Genomic DNA, 22,769 nt, shown 5'->3' with positions numbered 1-22,769 from the left:
GCATGCACTGTTTACTGTGAATTATATATTTCATAACTTCTTGCAATTCAATATTTTAAGAAGAGTTCTTTGAGGATTAGTTCTTTGTTTCCTTCTTTCCCTAAAGTGCCAACTGTAAAAAAAAAAACCAAAAAATTCACAAATTATGTTATCTTCTGAGAGGTTATTTTCAGGTGTTTCCAATCATACAATATTTTTTTATTCTTCATACTTGTGCAAAAGCATTAAAAACACATTTGGAGCTTGGATGCCCTCTGTATTACATGAAGTGCATTTCTTTTCTTCCTGTGCCAGTTCTTGTGGGTGCCGGTTGTATTCTGATTTGGCAGAGTCTGAAAGGCTCTCCCTGAAGATCAGTTAAAAAAATAAGCATAGGCATGCTCTTGGCACAATTTTTGCTTTTCTGGATCAGTAGAATTGCCATGTTGTTTTAATACAGTGTCTTGCCCCATTTGAAACTTAGTTTTGCTGTGAATTTGATTGTATTTAAGAAGTATCTAAAATGTTTCCTAAAGCTTTTGCTGTCAAAGGTTTTTGGAAGAGTCCTTGCTTCCGTTTAACAAAATAGTTCCCAATATGCAATTTTAGGGCAAAGAATTGAAAAGCTTCAGACTGTGTATCTAATGAATAAGGAAACCCCAAAACATAAAAATAAATGAGAACTCAGGTTACAGGTCAACTCCTAGCACCAGCAGTGTTGCTTACCTGCTGTAATTTGTTCTGTTCCTTTCAACTAAAGTGCAGTTTCTTGGGTGATGTAATTTCTGGAACAGACATTTAGATATCAAGAAATATGTATTAATTATAAATATGGCACAAATATTTTGTAGTTTAGAAAAATCAGTGGTTTTAGATACTTGTTTCTCCCGAGTTGCAGTAAATGCCACTGAAGCATGAAAAATATGTTCTGATTCTATTTTTAGTGTGTGTTCCATGTACCAGAGGACAGATGAAAGATGCAGTATCTGTAAAGTAACACCACAGCACTAACATGATTACTGGCTGTAATGTTCAGGTCTGAATGTAACCCTATTGTGGAGTTGTTTGTATGAAAGGGGGATTTGGTACAGAATTACAAAAGCCAGAGATGAACATTGGCCCCTCAGTCTTGTCTGTTGTGTTGTTTTGGATGGTTGCCTGATTTTCCCAGTATCATCTGAGGGTTGATTTTGCTGGATAGGAATTGCCAGTGACTGTTTTTAATGTCATACATTTGTAAGGTAGCCTAAGACTAACATTTCCAAATGTTGCCAAAGCTAGTATTTGAAATCAAAAGGACAAAAGATTACAGGTGAGAACTGATCTCAAGAACAAGACGTTTCTCTCTAGTTATGACTCAACTAAATATTTAAAATAAATATGGGGTTTATATTCTTTACCTTCATTAAAATGCTGTCAGGCTGGTGCTGTGCTGGTTGCATTCATCTCTAGTTTCACTCCAGCTGCACGTGCCTCTGTTTTTGATACACTGGATTATTCTGTGGTCTGTTTCTTTGCACTTCACATTTCATCACCTGCAGCGTGGCTGTCCAAAAAGTGCTCATTCCTGTGCCGTTTCAGGCTGCTGGGCATTCTCAGGGCTTTCACTGGAAGCTGAATGAGGCACTTCTGTTATCTATACATGAAAAATAAATGTTCCAGCTTTCCTACCTCCACTTTCAGCCTGTAATCTTTCAGAGTTTAAGCACTACAACTTTTCTTGGTAAGTTTTAACCATTCTGATCGTTTAAAACCTGCATTATTTCAGCTTTTTGCCCTGGGAGCTGAGAGGATTGAGTTTGAGTGTTCCAAACTTTCCATGTGCATAGGAAGGAGGAGCTGCCTTGCTGGGCCACATGAAAGGACTTTCTAACATCACCCAAATGCTATGGTTAGAGAAACATTTGGCTGTCAGCTGTTCCTCCTCCTCCTCTTCCTTCTCCTTTACATGGTGTGTCTGCTTTCAACACAAAGACCAGCTGGCCCACTTGGCCTAACACAGCTGTCCCAGAGTTGTCTCTGGAGGTGGGACAGTGCCAGTGTTGATGTGTTGTGTGTTAAGTGGAGCAGAGCAATCATTTGAATTGCTACAGTTAGTAATGCTTCTGGGTGGAGAAAAGGCTTATCGGAAGAATTAAAATTTTTTTTGGTTTCCTAGTAATAGCAGATCTTAGGATTTGCCCAGTCCTTTCAGGAAAGTTATTTAACAGCAAACTTTCCTTAGTCAAGAATGCTGCTGGTGCTCAACTAATACATAGTTCATCTTCAGCAATCGCTGCGTTCACATTCCCTGAGCAGAGTGGTTTCACAGGGAGGGATGTGAAACTGGTTTCCAGAGCAAGAGTTGACACACTGAAAGGAGGAAATGCTAAAGAAAGATCTGACTTTTCCCCCTGTGTTTGTGATTCTAAGAATGCTGGCCTTTATAATTGTTAGACACTATGTGTTTGCCTTCCATTTTGCTTGGTGACACATTTTGGGGTGTGATGGCTTTTCTCTTTAGTAAATCACTTTATAACATAAAATCTGTTGCAGATGTAATGCCATAACTAAATAAAAGACAAATAACAAGCTCAGTCTGAGAACAAAGATTAGAGGTGTTGCTCTGTTTTTATGAAACAGCACAAGTCTGAAATTACCACTTTACAACAGTCTTTGTTTTCCTTAGAAAACAGACAAACCATGGAAAAGCACCTTTCAGAATTTTTGCCACTTGGTGCCCAGGTTTTCAGAATTCCTAAAACACTTAACAAATCTAGTCGAGCTGTCAAAAGCAAGATATAACTAAGTTTAGATTCTGCTTCATTTTATAGTCAGGGTGTATATATGGATAATGTACTAGAATTGGAATTCTCTCTGTTATCTTCTCAAGGTAACAATAATTTTAAAATAGTTAATTAAAAATTATTTTGTCAGTGTTAAAGTTTTCTTCTTTCTCCAGTTTGTGATTGGTGTCATTAATAAGGCCTGATAATGTCACTTTGTTTCAATGCATACTATGTGTGAACAGAAAGAAACCTTTTTTCCCACACTAATATGAGGATTCATACCTAATTTAATTCTTATTTTTCCTGTCCTTTGAATCACTTCCTTTTGCCTGTGAACTAAACACCCTTTTCAAAGGAAGTGACCTCCATGCATCAAAAAGTTTCAGACATCCAGTGCACTTGCTTGTGTTTCCTTTTCTGAGATAGGCAGTCGTCTGGAATTTGTAGTCGAGGCTCCAGCCACTCCAGGACTCCCTTGCAAAAGTTGATTGCAGCTTATGAAACAATTTTCTTCTTAAAGGTGCTTTGTAACCAATTTCTGAACTATTACAGTTAATTTTAATTTTAATATTTATGCAGAAGTGCAGCACTTAGTTTTAATCTACAAGAAGTGTAGTCTGAAATATATGAAGTTGTTTTTAAAATGCTGTTTAATGTGATTATAACATAGACAAATCTCTATCCCAGGACAAGTCATTACTGACCAGTTGTGTTTTATTTTTATTACCAATTCTGGCTCTATAGCAAATCAGTGATGGTTAGCAAAGTTCATGCTATAATATTGCAACTTGAAAAGGTTGAATTGAAATATCAGAAATTCCTAAATTAAAAAAAGAGCTTTATCTTTGTCTCCTGGGTCTTTCCACTTCTAAGGCAATATCTGGGTTTAATTTGGTGCTTTAGATTGTAATTGGAACAATATTTTTGCTGAGAATAGTAAGCAGATTTTTACAGGATACCATGATTATAAAGCAGTGAGATTTAAATCAAACCTGATTCATTATGAGAGCCATAATGTAATCACAAATGTTGATAGTATTTTTACACTAACATTGGCTTATGCCTGGGATCTAATGGAGGGCACTAACAGTTAGTTTGCTAGTGTAACAAACTCTGCTGAAAAATCACCTCAACAATTCTATTGGTAGTTGCTACAAATGTGCTTTATTACCTTGAACCTCCCAGTTTCTGGGAGTATGGGTTGTATTAAAGCTGAGAGTGGTGTGCCTTTTGTTTTAGCTTAAGTGAAAGCTGCAAAGGGTTCCTGGTTTTCAAATACACCAGGATTTACCACAACTGTTTCCCTGTAAAACCTTTGGTATTGACATCTTTAAAGTGCTGTGCAGAAATCAAAATTAATATGTATCTTAAAGTTAAGGATTTTTTATTTCTTTTTCTGTAGGAGTATTGTTGTTCTTCTGAAGAATTTGACAGTTTTCTTCAGTGTTTTTTCAAGGAATTACATGGTTTTTTTCTTACTGACTATGATGCAAATAGCCAATGTCCTGAAGCAATACTAATGTAAAGGTCCATAATTTGCAGGGTGCCAGTGAATAGCAAAAGACTGAGTGCTGCATTTTCCTCCAAGAAGATTTCTATTATCACATTAAGTTTGGGAGTATTTTTGAAATCTGTTTTGTACAGAAAGGTTCCAGATGCTGGAAAATAATGAATCCAGAATAATGGCGTAAGGTTCTTGCTCTGCACATGGATGAGGCTGGATGGAGGTGAGTCTTAGATTAGAAGTTGAAAGCAGTGCAGATTTTTTTGACCTTTTTCTTCTGCTAGGCCTCCTAGATTCTATTTAACTATCAGCATATTTCAGGCTATTTCTTAATTTTCTTCTGTTTATTATCTTTTAACTTACAGATCCGAAAAGCTGATGCCAAAATTGTCCTTTTGGTTTTGCTAAGAATGCCATAAATCATGAAAAAGCTATGTGATGACTTGTGATTTACTTAGATCATTAAATTATATGATGTCTTCAGGTGCATTTCAGATAGAGAAATAAGTCCTCTGGTCTTAACCTGTTCAATAATGTTTTTCATGTTGAATTATTTATTAGTTTCATAGTCTCCTATTTTACCACAGTTAATAATCTCTGATCTTCATTTCAGTTATCACAGTTAATGTCTCTTCTCTGTCTGCTCTCACAAGACACACTAGTGTTAAAATATGTAAACTGTAGTATATGAAATTAATTACGTGCTATCTGCTGCAACAATGCAGAGACCTAATCAAGACTGTATAAACAATAGTGCTGAATTACCTTAATGCACTACAAATACACACATTCCATAATCATTTTACAGCAGAAACAAAAGCCTAGACAAATGAACTGCAGTCACATAATAAATTGAGACCAGTTTTTGGGTTCATGACAAAAATGAACTATTTTCAGGATGAAAATAGTTTCATGGGCAACTACTAGAAACAAAAGGAGTTGAAAATATATGCTATGCTTAAGAAGAAATGAGGGAGAACACATTTTTATGCTCTTTTGAACACGGGGTTTTACTGCAGAAAGGAAGCCATGAGTTTAAATGTTCTGTTCCAGAGTCATTCTGAATTGGTCATATACAACATTAAGCACATCCTCACCCCTCCACTGCATCTGGTGGATGCATTGTACAGATTTTCACTTGGAAGCCTTCTGTCTCTCCAGGGGGGCTGCACCTTCCCCTGTTCTCTTCCTTTCTGAACATAGGAAACCCTCTCCATTGGTCATTTAGATCTGTGAAATATTTCATTAGCACATAAAGTTTTTCATGCATGATAAGATTTGATAAAAATTGCCATTGGCTTTTGCTTCACCCTGTCTGTAATGGAGGCTGAAGCTAAATTTGTCAAGGGAAGTCCAGAAGTACATTTGGCTGACCAGGCTCTTTTGTTATGGAGGATGGGAGTTGAGAATGAACTCTGATTGACTTGTGTTTCTATTCATAAATCAAGATTTGCAAAGCACATACTAGTGTTGAGGTTAATTCTTTTGGTGTGTGTTTGGAAGTTTAAGGAAATTCCTGTCTCTCTTATCAGCCATTCTAAATGCATGGTTCAAGTGCAGAGCCGCATGTCTTGTTTTTAAAGAACTGTAATGAGGAATTTCAGTGTAAGTCATGAGAAAAACATAAGATAGCAGAAACAGAAGTATTTGTGGTGTCACATACTAGGTTTGTTCATTACATGACTCACAAAACTGCCTTACTCCAAGAAGAGAGGTGTAGCCCTGCAAACAGCAGTTCTGGGGAGTGTGCTCATACCCAGCCATGAACAGCACTGAGCTCTGCACTCAGCACCCCCTGCACTGGGTGCATGCAGGGATCTACTGCTTTCATAAGTGTTTACTGTTGGTCATGTTTTCTCCACCCAAACTTGCATTAATTTAATGGGCGCTTTGTGCATGGGCTGCGTTTCACTGGCACATTAGAAAAGCTTCTTTGTGAGTAGATCTTCTTCCTCCCTGCTCCAAGCCTGCTGCTGTTGCTCCTGGAGGAGGCTTGGAGGGCTCCAAAGGAATGCAACTTCTCATGTCTGCTCTAGCCCACAGCCAGGAGCACTTTGGATGCTCTGCCTCTGTCCCCTGACATTTATTTCTGTGTCATTCCCGTGCTCAAACTGAATCCACTCAGTTACCTTCCTGGGGCTTTTTTAAACTTGCATGCATATTTTTGTGATATATCATCTCTGCTACTCTTCATTTTGTTTTATTTTTATTTTATCTTATTCACACCTATGTTAGTGAGGCGTGAATAGGCAAGGAAAATCTCATAAATCTTTTTACCATATGTGAATTAATATCTAAGAGATTAATAACTACCCTTTTAAATGGAGGTGCATACTTCTGTTCTTATCTCCATTTCATGTGTTTTTGAGCTCCATGCCTCCATTGCTATGGAGCAGCAATCAACAGAAGACAAATTTCAGTTGTTGACCAAATGTGGCAATGAGCTGTGTATAGCCTTGTTTCAATGAACTCTGTTACAAATCATTACTCACATGCTACTGTAAAATGCCATATCTGTACACTATATGCATTGTCTGAATTGTCTTACCAGGATGATGATTTTGATTTCACAGTACTCTAATTCCCCAAAAACACTTATGCAAGCACTAAAAACCATCCAAGCTCCTAATTTTTTTCCGTATATGGTATTTGATTCTCAGTCTGCTTGTTAGTTTCTCTTAAATTCATTCTATAGATAATTTATGTTTTCCAAAAGAATTTTGAAGTATTGGGGTAATCTAGAGTCTGTTGAATTTATGGGGCTGGGGTTTGCTTCTTCAGGCTCTCTGTTTACATGGCACTACAGTGTGCAATACACTAAGAATTTTATCCATGCTGCAGACAGCTGGCTAAACATTAGAACTGGAATGATCATCTGTAGATGGTGCAGGGTTTGAGTTTTATATCGATAAGGGGATTTTCTTATGCCAGGACTTTGTGCTGGGCTATTGTTTCTTTGGTGGAGGAGGGAGGTGCATTTGGACTTTTTTGTGTGTTTTGTTGGGGTTTGGGATATTTTGGGGTTTGGGGTTTTTTTAATGTTTGTTTGATTTTGCTCCTGAACAGTAATGTTTTGGTCTTAAAGCAGGTCTTCAGACTCAAAATGTTCCTTATGCTTGAACAGGAGTCTCATAGTAATCCAAGGGACTGGCTGACCTCCATGTGGTGTGTCAGAACAGGCTGATGGAATTGTACAGCAGCCTATATTCATTGCAGGTTTTTCCAAGAAATTGCATACCAAGTACTGAGTATTGATTCTTGTGATGTGTAACCTTGGTGCCACCAAGGTTAACTGGCTGCTGCATTTGGGTCTCAGCCATCAGACCTGCTTTTAGATTTCTTGTTTACTGGTAACTCGCCCTTCTGTCTTTCCCCATATGTACCAGGCACTGTCTGTTACCCCTTCAGAGATGCAGAATTTACTGTCCAGCTGCACTGAGTCTCTGGAATCTGTTTTGAACCTCAGACTCCCCTGTGGTTTCAATGCGAAGGCTCTATTCTTATGAATACTTTGGATTTCAAGTCATTCATCTATCCCAAAGTAGTGGAAGCAGACAGACACATAGATACAGAGCTCTAAAAAGCTTTAAAGTAAAATTTTCTTAGGAATATATAGGATATAAGGATCAAGAAATAAAAACTCAGCATTAGGTGCTGTCCAGTTACCCCTTCTTCCTGCACTGCTGTTTAGGTCTATATGAGAACAAAATGGTGAACTCAGAATCTTTTGTGTGTCTCAGCTGTATGGGATATTTTTCTTTAGCTCTCTGTGTAGCTCATCTGGCACAGATGTAAATGTTTTTACTTGCATTTCTGACTTTCATTTTTGTCTGGAACATTAAACAAGAGCAGTGGAAGTCTTGTTCTGGCTACTTGTGATGGAATTCACTCGTTGCTGTGCCCCCCATCTTAAACATCTTGCCTGTAGCTTTTGAGAGTCCATTTTCAGAGTCACATTTTTTTCTACTCTTTAGGAATTTCCAATTCTTCAAACCTCAGCCTCTTAAAATACACTTGGTCTCACTGTTTTCCCTGTTTTCCTAATTTACATTATTATTTTTAGAGGTTCCATCCTGAATATCTGAAGTTTCTGTCCTATGGGTATTCATGCTGCCAGGCCTCAGTGCAAAATTGCTTTTTTACCCGAGGCATTCCTAATGCTGTGATTTCAAAACCTAAAGCAGGATTGGTAAATTCAGCCTCCCAGTTTATGTAACACTGTGATAATTTCATGAGTGGCTCTTATGTTTTATACAAAGGATAAAATTTACTTCTTTAATGAGAAAATGATCCTTATTTGAAAACATTGTCTTTGTTCTATCCGGTATGTGTGTGTAATTTCAGGATTTGTTTTAAATCCCGTGTAAGAATAAAATTTGGTTTAAGATTATTATTATTTTTAGCATTCTCTCTTCTTTTCCACTTCTCTCATTTCAGATGTTGCAGTTGTGGACATGAGTGATATTTCCAAGCAGCCATCACTGTTCTACCACCTTGGCGTGCGTGAAAGCTTTGACATGGCCAATAATGTAATTCTTTACCATGACACTGATGCTGACACTGCTCAGTCTCTAAAAGTAAGGTTCTCACTTCACAGTCTGCTTCATTTCAGAAATATCTTTAAAAGCCTGATGCTACAGATACTTCTGTTTTTCTGAAACTTACTTTTAATGTTATTTCCTGATAGCTACATAAATAAATCCTGCTAAGAAACAGCAACTATTAGCAAAACCAGTAATAATAAATGCTTTTTTGTAAAAAAAGATCTATAGTGTGGTACTGATTTTGCTTCAGGTAGTTAGACTTGGAATTGAGAGTGCAGGTCTGATTTTTTTTCTTCCTTTTCATCTTTTAATTAGAGTACATGTAAGAAAAAGCTTTGGCCTGTATAATAAGGACACCTGAGCAAGGGCTGTACTGCAGCCTATCCCTGTGTAAGCACTTCTGTCAGATGAAGTTTGTATTCCCTAGGTGCTGACTAGCTAAGACTACTAGAATCTCCTTTTTATTGCTGTTTGAAGATAGGAAAAGACATCCTCACCAAATCTTCCTATATGGCTGTTGTTCATTTTTATGGTAGGATAATACGTGTTATACATTTAAGTCCTGAAATTGCTGCTCTGGATGCAAGTCATATATTGTGGGTGTTTCTGCCGTTCTCAGTGCAGGTTCTCTTTACTTCGTGTCACATTTAGGCTTTTGTCCTCTGTATCATCTACTGCTACTCTTAATATCATCCATTTTCTTGCTATCTTCACTGAGAGAAGCATTGTTCATGCTTTGTTGTTCTTGACTTGTTTTGAGTTATTGACTCTTTCTACTTTGCTTTTTGTCACACCATTAGTGTCCAAAAATCCTTTTTGGAGTTCTCCAGCCTCTCTTGAACCTGTAAGAATATTAAGTCTCCTTTTCTCCAGAAAAGCTCTGTGTTATGGTTTCTCATTCCTCTTCTCTGCTCTCAGTGTCATTGATTTTACTCTCATGTGTCTATAACACATACTTCTTTCTTCATGTGGGGGTCCACATACCCATTCCCATTCCATGTGGCCTGGAGTCCCAAGAACTCAAAGCTGGAGCCTGTCACACGCTCTTTGCTCAATGAGATTATTACTGGCGTGTCCTCCTTTCCTCCACCTAATCAGGCATACAGCTTTCATCCACTATTGCTTATACACCTGACTGCCATGAAAGACTTCATTTTTATTTTTCATTAACACATTTTTATATTTCTTTATGCTGCCACTCAGATGTTCTGATCAGCTTGGTTCTCCCAAGGATGTTCCCAGGTCTGGGAAGCACAGGCTAGTTGTTTTCTATTTGTTGCTCACCGATGAGGATATTTGCTTTGATTTCTGCACTTTGTGCCAAGCACATACTCAAGCCTCTGCTCCATAACTGGAGTGTTGAAGGATCTCCAGGATTACATCCATCTGTGGTTGGATGTTCAGACTGATTGTTGCTAGAACTTGCAAGTCTTTGCACTGTTAGTTCTAAGCCTTTTTTTCTAGTAATGTAAAGCTCAAGTGTAGGGACTAGGGAACTTGAGAATGTGACTAGGTCACTTAAGGCTAGAAAAACTATTATCTGCCTTCACCTTTCTTCTTCTAGGAACTCTGGTAGTGGCACTGATATCTTACCCATCTCTCAGTTGTTTGCATAACCTCCTTGGCCTAAATAGGCCTATAGCATGTTTTAGATGGGATCATAAGACTTGATTTAAGTTGCTGGAACCAGCTAGGAGAGATCCTCTGAATCAAATGGTTTAAGCTGGGCACTGAGACAGGGTTCAGTCCTCCTCTTGTCATTGGTATCTCTTCAGCAGTTGAACCCCAGTTCAGTGTTGGATAGCATTCAAATATGCTAATAAACCTTTCTAAGGAGTACTTCAGAAGGTAGGCAGGGACTGTTTGTGGGGTGTTCAGCAAACAACATGACGCATTTCACATTATAGGTGCTGGATGGTTTCAGGACAGTTAATTCCTCCCTATTGAGAAAGATACTTAACTGTAGTAGATAAAGCTCCACTGGAAATACTTGCTTAGCTAAGTAGACATCAATTTTCAGATATGTAATATTTCAGATGTCTAAGCCTCCTATCGCTTTTGTTATGAAGTATTTTATTTGGCTTAAGGAGTTTTAGGCTAATTAGAAATTCCATTTAGGTTTTAATACCTTTTTGACCCTCTGATGTTTCTTTATTCCGAAGTTTATGAGTAATTTGGTCAGGGTTTTTTCACTTTCATTCAGAATTGTATTACTTCACTTGGACCTAGGTTGCTGTGCACACTCTTAAAAGTGATGCACAGCCTGACTGTTATAAAGGCAGTATTGATGTTACTGCTAATACTTCTGCTGAAGATCTGGCAACCCAGCTTTATACAGTTTATCTCTTAAGAGCCATCCTGAAATTGTCCCAAGATTTATCTCTTCAGTTTCATCAATGGTCTTTCAAAACAACCTAGTTCTGATAAAGAATACAAAGAATATGTAATCTGGGTTTCAAGAGAGTCATACTTAGAGAGCTAAACCTCTTAAATGTCCCTTGATATTTTTGCCTGTTGTTGAGGAAATGGGTGCATGGGCATTTCTGTGCTATGGTTGTCCAAGTGGATCTTAGACTGTCACATACGAAGTTGCCCAGGCAGAATCATCTTGGGTTGTCAGAGCACATTTATTTCAATTATAGGGACAGCTTTGATTAGAAATGAGTCTATGTCTAATATTTGTAGTGAGGCTTACCTGGAGACCTCTTTAGTTTGACCAAGCAGTGTTCACTGAACATATAACCTGTCAACCAAGGGAAGAGAAGGTTACTTACCAGCAACTGAAAGTCTCTGAGGTCTGGTTTACGTGCCAATTAGTTTATCATCTTCTTTATTGTTTCAATATCTCTCCTTAGATGTTGAGGTGAGAAGAGTTAGGGTGTAGAAGGAATGTGTTGGTGTGTACCAGTCTGGGTAAGGAAGGGGCTTAGGTATGTGAAGGATACTCTTTCAAGAAAAACCCTCCAGCTTTGAATCCTTTTGTCTCAAATGCTCAGTGTGACTGTGTGTGCCCAGTCTGAGAAACTCCAGTTACTGCTAAGTACAGCTTGCTTTATTTTCTGCATATTTCTTTAAGTAAATTTCTTCACTGAATTAATTTTTTTCCTAACCTGACCTACTGAGATTCTTATTGATATTGTTCTGTCCCTTTACTGGGAATTTACTGTGGCAGAAAATCTGTTATGCTGTGAAGAACACATCTGTGTGTGTGTATATATATATATATATATATATATATATATAAATATATGTATGGCAGTGATTTTTATTGGAAATAATAATTCTGAGTAAAAGCGAATAAACATTTCTATTATCTTTTTTTTTCCCCCACAGGATATGGTATCTCAGAAAAACACAGTAAGTATTAAATCCACATTCATTTTAAAACACAAAATGAAGATTCTGCATTTGAAGCAACTCCTAACACCAAAGCTGACAAGTATACATATGCTTTGTATGATTAAAGACAGTTGTTTTACCTATCTATAATTCAGACTTTTGGAAAGCTTGTTGACACTCCAAAATAATGCTGGATTTTAAAGTTACTTTTCCTTACCAATTCCTTTCTAAGTTATAGAAAAGTGCCAATAGATACAAGTTTTATTGTAGGTTGACAGATCCAAATATAAACTCAGAAATTCAAAGTTTCTTTTTCCTTCTACCACTATCACCCATTTAAGCAAATGTAGATGTTTGTGATGCCTTCATGGGGTTTACTATTGTATCTCAATCAGCTTTGGCTTCTGTATACCTCTAACTATATTCCTCTAACTTACAAATTCACAGATTTACTTAGAAATGCTAGTTTCTTAGAAAATCTTATTTCCCAAAGTAAAAATATTCTTACACTTAATGCAAGTAAAGCCAAACAAATAAGTTTGAAACAAGATAAAATGTAGGAATTATTAAGGCTTTTTTGAAATATCCCACAATAACTTATATAGTTGTATATTTTGCCGTAGTTCAAACCATGTCAGTGGTTACTTTCATTAAATCATCCACACTTCTATTTTGAGGACAACTGTATTTACAAACCTCTTACACCTCCATTTATCCTTTCTGTTTCCTCCCGTTTACCATATACTTTTATTTTCTTCTAAACAGTTTAGAGCAGGATTAAAATAATAACGTGATCTTAGAGTTTGATAGTAATTTTAAAGAGAGCTAGAAGAAAAAATGTGTTAGTCACAGCAGTTTATTTTGAGCTGCTGTTTTGACTTGGCCACAGTGCTGCACATAGGCTAAAGATAGATCTAGCACTTGTAAATGCAGGTCATCCCTCCTGGCTGTCTCAGGGATCTTTGAGCCAGTTTGACCTGTGTGGTGGGGACTGTGTTTGCTGCTCTGTGGCTTTGTGAAGGGGGACTCAGAATGTGGTAGGTTTCCTTGTGAATGCTACTGTCCATCAGCTGGTGGATGACCAAAGTTCCAGGAGCTTGTGTTCTCTGGTCCAGAGCAAGAGGGAGAATTGTGAATGAGCCATTTAGTGGTAATATCAGAAATGGAGTAAATGACAAAGGAGAGGGTGGCAAGTTCAGCCTAGTCCAGTCAGATTAGCAGCCTACAGTCTTTTGTTTTGGCAGATTCTTTCTCCAGAAAGGCAGATGTTTCCCTTCACACTGAAGAGAAGACAACACTGAATCACAGAATATGCTGAGTTGGAAGGGACTGCCCAGGATCATTGAGTCCAACTCGTGGCCCTTCACAGGACATCCCTAAGTCACAGCATGTATTGAGAACATTGTCCAAACACTTCTTGAACTCCATTAGGCTGTTGCTGTGACTGCTGCCCTGGGGTGTCTGTTCCACTGCCCAACTACCCCATGGGTGAAAAACCTTTCCCTGATATCTAACCTAAACCTCTCCTGACTCAGCTTCATGCCTTTGATTCAAGTGACATGGTTTCTAAAGTGGCGTCTGGTATTGGACCTGTAAACATTTTGTGGCTGGCAGAAGGGGCAAGGAGACATCCCTAAGCTAGGATCCTGATTCCTCCTTTAAAAAGGAAGGATTGTCTAACTCGCTTTCTTCAAGTGTTTAAATTAAGAAAAAATTGTGAGTAAAATACAGTGAGGTAAAAAATGAATGAAAATAAATATCAAGTATGGATTCTTGACTTCTCTGTATTATTTGAAGTTGTTCATACCTCCTTTTATTAGATAAATGTGCTCCCATATTCCATTCGTTTATCAGTATTTTTTTACCCAGAAATTAGAACAAACTCCTGAGCAAGCTAAATGATTCATAGGATAAAACTATGGGGTTTTAAGTCAAAGTTGACTTCAAATAGGCAATTACCTTCCCCTCCTTTCAAATCCAGTGAGTTGTGACAAGAGGCTTACAGTTTGTCACTGATCCAGTATGGGGCCACTGCTTCACTGCTTGGTTAAGTATTTTACAACTGTATGGGCAATGTCTTGTTTAAAGTGAATTGCTAATCAGGGTTGTTGTGCTTCTTAAGCAGGTCCATAATTGGCATGAATTTATTGTGTCTAGTCAAATATATAGTTAGATAACCATTTCAGTTTAATTGCTGAATATTAGTTATTAGCTCTACTACCCTGTAGTAGAGCTTTGTGTTTTCCTTTCACTTGTCCTGAGTGAAAAATGTGGCTATGCCTGTGACATAACTGTGGAATAGCAGAGCTTAAATACACTTTTTGTCAGGGGCTGGAGGCATGATGGAAAGAGGATCCTAAGCCTTCCTCCAGCCCAGTGGTAACCATAGGAATATCATTGCTGGAGAAGACCTCTCCATGTTTTACAGGCTCTGTGTCCATGCATCTGCAGGGTATGTAAGAAAAGGAGAGCAACTCAGATTGTTGCCAGGCACAGCACATCTTTGTTCCAGCAGCAAGAGACTTTCTGGGCTGGCAGCTATAGCTTAGAGCTTTCTCTGAGGTTTCTCTGCCCTCATGTTCCCTGTTTACCTACAAATATTGTATCATTTACAAACGTACAAAAAATCTTAGCGTAGAAGAGAGATGTGGAGCCGTGTTGAAGTTGCAGAGAAGGTGAATGTCTAGTGTGCCACTGGGATGTTTTTGCTTTGTGTATCAGAAGAAAGCTTTGAAGAGAATGGATATTTTCTCTGTAGAGAAAATATTTTTCTAATTCAGCATTGAGGAGGAGGCAAGAGCAAGGAAACTGGACATGAAGCTGAAAACAATGCAGAAAAAAAAAGTCAGCAACTCAACTAAGAGTTGGCCTGAGTATACCTAATCTAACAGTGAAAATTACACAGCAGCAAGCTGCAGTGGTGTAAGCCTGAGAGATTTAATAGCTTACTGTGTGAAAAAAAGAGTGTGAGTAGGAGAGCCTCCTCCCGTTCCCTCCCTCATGCAGTTTTCACACATAAGACTGAGGAATGTGATTCAGTTCTAACTGACTTGCCCAAGCGAGCAGTTAAAATTCTGTATTGATAATTCATTGCATACTGGGATGCAAAAGGAAAGAATTATTGGCTGTGGGAGTTCAGTTCCCAAGGAAGAATTGCCCTGACATGAAATTCAAGATCAAGTTTCTGTGTCCTATCAGTTAGATTTCCTCCTGTAGAGCTTCTCTGAGCTTTAAGGACATTTCTGTTAGTTTTAATAAATATTGCACTAGTTTCTTTCAAAATTATTATCAATAAAATAAATGGCCAATATGCAGTCTTCCAGAACAGATGCTATTGTGGAAGAATGGACTGAAGGGCAGAGGAAAGAAAATTACCTATGGAAAATGCCTTTAGATGTCAGATAAACATCGGTTTACTGGAGAAATGAAATGTCAAGGATTTTCAAAAGCAAAAAATGGTTAAAAAATAATCTTTCCCCAAACCAATGTAATAGACAAAATCCATTGGGAAGTTTTTCTGCCATCCTTGATTTTTTTTTTTTTTTTAAGGAAAGAAATTTCATCTGCTGTTACAGGATCTTAAGAAATTATGAATAAAAAATTTCAAGATTGAGTGAAGAAAAGAGTGAACAAGGCGCTTTAGAAAACTGCTGGAATTAGGAAGCAAAATGTGCAGTCCTTTGGGCAATAGCTCTGGGATTGGTTGCACATAGATTAAGATGCATACTTTGATCCATTCAATTTGTTTGAATGAGACATCGAAAAAATAAACCAGCACTTTCCACTGTGGAAAAATTATTATACCAAGTACAGAACACAAGGAAGAAGACTAGTTAGTTGTTCTTTAGTTTATAATATGCCTGAAGAATTTTTATAACCCTGTTAGTTGCATTCAGGGAAGGTATTTAAAGTAAAGTAACCTGGCTGTTAAACCAAAGGTTTATTGTCATCATATACATAGGCCTGGGGACTGGATGAAGTATTTTTAGAGATGTAAATGATTATTTTTCATTAAATCCTGTAGCAGCTCTTCTAGTAAGCAGTGAATAATGTCTGGGCCATGAAGGAGTCATTAGCTAAAATTCTCCTTGATTTAAAGGGAACTGGATTGCAATTTATCCTTGCCACAAGGAATTTTTATGATGAAAAATAATTTTTATTGTAATTGGCAGAAGGTTTTTTCAGAGGTTTCAGTAGCTGTATAAATTAGACTGTATATACTGTTTCAAGGCAGTGAACATTTAAGAAAACTAAATAGAAAGATTTTGGCACTTGGTCTCATATTCTTCAGTTAAGTAGTCCCAGTGGATTGAAATGAGAGCCAAGACTCTGAAGTATGATTACATTATATGAACTTGATAATCCAAAGAAGTACTTATTGGGGAGTAGCTTTCCATTTTTTATTTTGATTATTTTTAAAATCTATAAAAGTTTATATGATACTGTCTTCTAATGATATATTTCTAAAAAGGCCTTAGTTGGCAGAAGTGTCAAAAGAATTGTAAAAGGGCACAGAATGAAAGAGCAGGAACATTTTAAATTCAGTAATTTTTCTTTTTGGGTGGAAAATAGTACAAAGGCAATGGGTAACTGAATAAATTCTACTTTTAATGCTTTTAATAATGAAATATGCCACTATTACTTTAGATAGTGAAAACTAAGGCTTTAAAAATCTCTGTGTGAAAGTTAGTTTTTATGGAAATATTACCATTCCAAGCAATATGTAGTGGTTGGATTATAGTTAACTAATCAGATGATGAATCTGACATGTTCATAAAAGTAAGACCTGAAAACATCTTAATGATGATACAAGGAGATATATAGACATATAAATCATGTAAATAAGAGAAATCCAAAAGATGAGATAGAGAAATGCTAAAGTGTTGAACTGTTTTCTTTGCCTTGTAAATATAGTCTTGCTCTAAATATCTATATTCATTTTCTGTTGTTTCTTTCTTTAATTTTTTCTTTATTCATGTGTCATGTGTGTCTTTTTCATTCTTATGGTGTTTTGTGGTGGTGTTTTCCTCTTTGTTGTCTTATTTCAATTTGGAGTAGGCTGCCAACCTCAAAGCTTTTCTTCGTGTTCAAGTACCTCCTGAATACCACAGTGGTAATCTAATAGGCAAAGTATGTATCACTTTAAATCTGCTTTCTGAATAGATATGTCATTCTTTCACTGTGTTTCTAGACATGCAGAAATGAATAATGTGATAAACGCCAATCACTCGCTTTTTGAAATTTATGAAAATTTAATAAAGAATAAAAATTGGTTACAAAAATTAATACAATAATAAAAGTTTAAAAAGGTTTTCAGAGACAGGACAAATAATGAGACAAATAAGAGCAAAGAAGGTAGCCCGGGTCTACCGTCCTCCCTCCTTCTCAGACAAAGGCTGTGAAGGAGAAGGGCCTCCTTCGGGAGGAATGTCCCCTTTTTGAAGACCAAAATTTCAAAATTATGCAATCTTTATCTTAAGACAGACCCGTTTGCCCAGAGTCCCCCTTCTAATCCTGGGCGTCCAGGAGTTGGGCTTGACCAGGTGGTTCGTGTGGATTCAGTCTGGGTTGACCAGGTGGCTTCTGTGGATGCAGGGAGATATGCCTCTTGTCTTCTGAAAGTCTTAAGGGGGGGTTCTCTTCTTCTTGTTGTAACTGTTATCTCTGTTGAGAAACACCTCTGGGCCTCTCCCTTTTTTTTTTTTTTTTTTTTTCTTCTTGAGCTAAAGAAAATATCTTACACACAATTCTTTTATTACTAAAACTTAATGCTAAAAACTACATTTACTATATTATTCAAATGTCAATACAGCATAACTTTTCTACCTAGCATTATTGTATATAGTAAATATCTGCATAGAGCCACACACACAACAAGCTTTTTTCACAAATAAGGATGGTTTAAGAATAGGGCTTGGCAAGGTCTTTCCTTTAGGGTGATTGGAGTAGTTGCTTCTTGCAAGCTAGATCCCAGAAATTTGAAGTGTTTGTCTTGTGATAATCTCTCTTCGCAGTCTTTACATAAAAATACTGCATTTGTTCAATTTTAGAAGAGGAAGTACTTTATGGAAGTTTATAATATCTTAGTCACTGTAGGGAGTTGACCTTGGCTGGATTTCAGGTACCCACCACAGCCACTTTCTCACTCTCTGCAGCCAGATGGGAGAGAAAATATAACAGAGTTCATGAGTTAAAGACTGGGAGAGATCACTCACCAAATACCATTATGGGCAAATCAGGCTTGAATTAGAGACATTAGTTGAATTTATTAGTAACAAAATCAGAGTGGAATAATAAGAAGTAAACTAAGACTTTAAAAACACCTTACCCTCACCCCTCTCTCCTTCCAAGCTTTAATTCCTGTCCCAGCAATTGGTCAGTCCATCACAGGTTGTTTCTCCCACTGCTCAGGGAGAGGAGTTGTTTCCCTGCTCCAGTGTGGGGTCCCTCCCACAGGAGATAGTTCTCCATGAGCTTCACAAATGTGAGTCCATCCCTCAGGTAACAGTTCTCTACAAACTGCTGCAACATGGGTCATTCTTCCATGGGATGCAGTCCTTCAGGCACTGCCTGCTCCAGCGAGAGTCCCTCATGGGGTCACAGGTCCTGCCAGGAAACCTGCTCCAGTCTGGACTCCTCTCTCTACTGGTCTGCGAGTCCCTGCCAGGAGCCCGTACCAGCAGAGGATTCAAATGTCACAGCCTCCTCTCAGACATCCACATACTCTGGGGGAGGGCTCCTCCATGGGCTGCGGGTGGATCCCTGCATCCCCGTGATCCTCCATGGGCTGCGGGTGGATCCCTGCATCCCCGTGATCCTCCATGGGCTGCGGATGGATCCCTGCATCCCCGTGATCCTCCATGGGCTGCAGGGGCACAGCTGCTCCACATTTACCACGGGCTGCAGGGGAATCTCCTCTCCAGCATCTGGGCACCTCCTGCCCCTACTTCTCCACTGACCTTGGTGTCTGCAGCATTGTTCCTGTCCTGAGTCTCACTCCGCTCTTCTGTGACTGCAGTTACCTCTGTGCAAGAATTTTTTTCCTTCTTAAATCTGTTATCACAGAGGATTTACCATCATTTTTAATTGGCCCAGCCTTGGCCAGCAGCACATCTGTCCTGGAGCTGGCTGGCAGTGGCTCTGCTGGATGTGGAAGAAGTTTCCAGCAGCTTCTCACAGAAGCCATTCCTGTAGCCCCCAAGGCCCTCCTGCTACCAAAACCTGGCCATGCAAATCCAGTGCATGGCTATACGGCAAGATAGATAGGAATGTGATGGCACAGAAAACAACAAAGAACCCGCTAATACTTAACAGTGAGTTAAGCTCCCTGAACACTCAGGAGTTTGTGATCTCCTGGAGTAAATCAGTTCCTTTTCTATTACCTTCTGTATTTTCCTTCTAACTGCTTGGTGAGGTAAGGTAAGCTTTCCTGATACTTGAATGAGTGGCAAATTTAATAGCATGGCTCAAGTGAAATAATTGCACTATTTGCTAGGCAGGCACAGTTCTCTCCCTGGAAATGCAGAGGGTTTTATTCAACATTACTTATTTCGTAAAACCCCTACCTTTAATTTGAGAGTAGCATCTCTGTCACAAAGTGACAGTTGCACCAGAATAATTTTAGCAGTACAAATAAAAAATCTGTTTATATTAAGATGAAGTTTACTTTTAACAGCATTAAAAAACAATGAATGGGTTTTTTTTTTTTTCATGTTCTTAAATGTGTGGTTTGTTTTGTGGTAGATTTTAAAATGTGACTAAATACAAAAGTTTCAGTGCTGGCATACATTATATGTTGAAAGATGAGCTATTCAGAGTTTTGGGGTTTTTTCGGTCTGCTTGGCTGTAATTTTTAACTTAAAATTTCCCAAAATCAGACAATTAAAATACCCTAGCTTCTAACCCTGAAATTAACCATCTCATCATATTGTCTTTATAAGCTATGAAGTTATAATTCTATTACAACTAAATAAGTAATAGTTTATGGAGGTTATATGTATGTGTATATGTATGCAGGTAGGGTTGCTATATACATTATTATACATTATTTTACATATACCTAAGCCATTTATTCATTATCTTTAAAAAGCAATAGTTGGTGTATGACAAGACAGTAATTTTCAAATTTATTAGCTTTTGGCATCAGAGACCAGCATCCTGAACAGAATATCAGAAGAAGCAAGGGTGATGTTTTAAGCCATCTCTAATTCTTGTTAGCATAAGAAAAGTAGGCGGACTGTTTTTTTACATAGTGGAGATAGGAAAGACTTTCTTAGGCCACACTCTTCTTTCTTAGTCTAGATGAAAGGGTTTTATAATTTATTATATGTAAATATTGGCCAGAAGAGGCTTGAAGACAAGATGATTTAATTGCATAGGTTTCAGTATGCAAAAGGAGACAAGAAATCTAAGTCAAATAGATATGTTGGTTGGATAACAATACAATATTTGAGGATAAGATTAATAGTATTTCACATGTGTAATTATTTTTTTTCTGAAAATTTCATTGCTTCTTCAATAGATAACTGCAGTTGTTTGCATCTCAAGATTCATCACCTTTTCAAATTGGATGGGCTATTTTCATTGCAGGGAGAGCTAATTTGCTGTTACAGGTTTAAGAATAGAGTTTATAGACAAACAGCTTTTATGTTGCAGTGAACTTACTGTTTATTTGAATAAACCTGAGACAAAACTGTGCTGCCATATTTGTGCTTGGGTTGCAGTTTTTCTGAGTTTTTTCTTGGGAACTAAAGATAACAATCCAACAGATAATTATATTGTTACAACAGGGATAATGTAACTTAGGGTTTGTAAGGAAGGAATATGACTTGATCTGTATCTGTTAGAAATAATTTAAAATCCTAAATCCTCATTCAGATCAGCAACAGGATGTACTGATACAGTTTTTTTATCTGTAGTTTTAGTAACTGCATGCCCTACATTTTTAACTTCCTGTGAACAATCTGTTTCTCCTGTCTGGTTTACTGATACATTCCAAAATGTGCCATCTTCATATCCATTCTTTTCATCATCTCAGCATTCTCCCATTGTTCAAGGTGACTAGGAATGGCTATGGCTTTTCTACATGCTTAGTTGATATGGAAAAGTGACAGGTATGATTTTGCTGTACATGTTCAGTGCCATGATGTCTCCAGCGTGGTGGTAATTGATCATGGCAGATGTATCATGTTGACCTATGCCTCAGTGTTCCCACCTAGTTATGCTCAAATATAAATTCACCTTCCTTTTAAACAGCAGAGGATTGTCATAGTTCGAATGGGATACAGGTGCTTCTCCCAGCTGTGGAAACCTTCACAGTGGTCTGATTTCTGGGGTCTTGCTCAGGGGCTGAAAACTCTGAACCTGCTGGTTTTGGCCTCTGAAGGGTATTTCTTGTGCCCTCACCCATTTCAGGACCTTGACTGTATTTACACAGTTTATGTGGCATATTAAGTTTTTTGGGGTTTTACTTCTAGAATTTTATGTCACAAGTCCTACATCTATTACAAAACATTCAAAGTTTTGGGGTTTGGTTGGTTAGGTTTATGATGGTAGCATGCAGCAGATGTTCCATAGGCTCCTCTGGGTTAAACATCTCTATAAAATCCTTCCAGTGTCTGTGTTCCTGTATTTCTCTCATTGTGAGGAGCTCTGCATCATATCTTTCCTAGCACAGGGTGAGCTTCGAGGATGCAATTACATCTCTGAAGCCAAAAATTTGGGAACAGAACATTAGCTGGTAACTGTCAGACCCTACTAGGGTCTTTGCATTACATTGAAAAGAAAAATTGAAGTGTTTTGTTGTATTGTCACTTAACAGACCTAGACCCTTATTCATCAGCTTTGTTAATATTGGTAATTTTTCCACACAAATGTCCTTGAATTTAATGCTTGCAAATCTTGTGTTAAACAGTGCACTAAAACTTCCTAGACACCAGCACTACTCTAGCTGTTTCTTCTGTCAGCAAAAGATTCTGTGTATATACAAGTATATTTCCACTTTCATTTGTTTGCTAAACTCTGCCTGTTTTTATTTTAGGCTTCAAGTGGCAATTATTATTTTATTCCATACATTGTCACACCTTGTGCTGACTACTTTTGCTGTGAAAGTGATGCCCAACGAAGAGCCTCTGAGTACATGCAGCCCAGCTGGGACAATATCCTGGGGCCATTTTGTGTCCCACTGGTGGACAAGTTTCTCAGCCTTCTCAAGGATGTCCATGTTACATCATGGTAATGTTACAACACATGCAGTTCCAGAACCTTTGGTAGTCTCTTTTTGATGTTTCAAAAAAGAGGAGATGCAGAATTTCTACCAGCATTGATTTTTAGTTTTTTACCTTTCACTGCACTTAATGTAGTGTTAAAAGAAGCTGCCAATTTTACTGCTTTTTGAATTCCTGGCCTGCTGTTGTTGCAGTTAAATAACCATGTTATACTAAAATTTGATTTATAGTTACTTTCCAGAAAGCAAAGGCAGTTCATGGGTAAGATAAAGGGCTTAAGTTTGAACTACAGTGCCTAAGGTTGTAATAGGAGCTAAGCTCATAGTTTCTCCATAGAGTTCAAAGCCAAAAACTGTCCTTTTCTGTCATCGGATAAAATATATACATGGTAGCAATGGGACTCAGTTGC

The 22,769-nt window shown here is 37.8% G+C and overlaps 1 protein-coding gene across 1 annotated transcript in view; it reads left to right on the top strand.

Moving 5' to 3' along the window:
* Positions 1–22,769, top strand: part of MAP3K15 (mitogen-activated protein kinase kinase kinase 15) — an 85,398-nt gene that overhangs the window by 19,656 nt on the left and 42,973 nt on the right. Inside the window, exons 2-4 of the mRNA XM_063392924.1 lie at positions 8,689–8,828; positions 12,129–12,152; positions 22,174–22,367. Coding sequence (XP_063248994.1) covers positions 8,689–8,828; positions 12,129–12,152; positions 22,174–22,367 — 358 coding nt within the window. The remainder of the gene's footprint in view (positions 1–8,688; positions 8,829–12,128; positions 12,153–22,173; positions 22,368–22,769) is intronic.

Source organism: Prinia subflava, chromosome 3, assembly GCF_021018805.1.
Source record: "Prinia subflava isolate CZ2003 ecotype Zambia chromosome 3, Cam_Psub_1.2, whole genome shotgun sequence".
NCBI lineage: Eukaryota > Metazoa > Chordata > Aves > Passeriformes > Cisticolidae > Prinia > Prinia subflava.
This window is presented reverse-complemented; position numbering and strand designations above follow the sequence as displayed.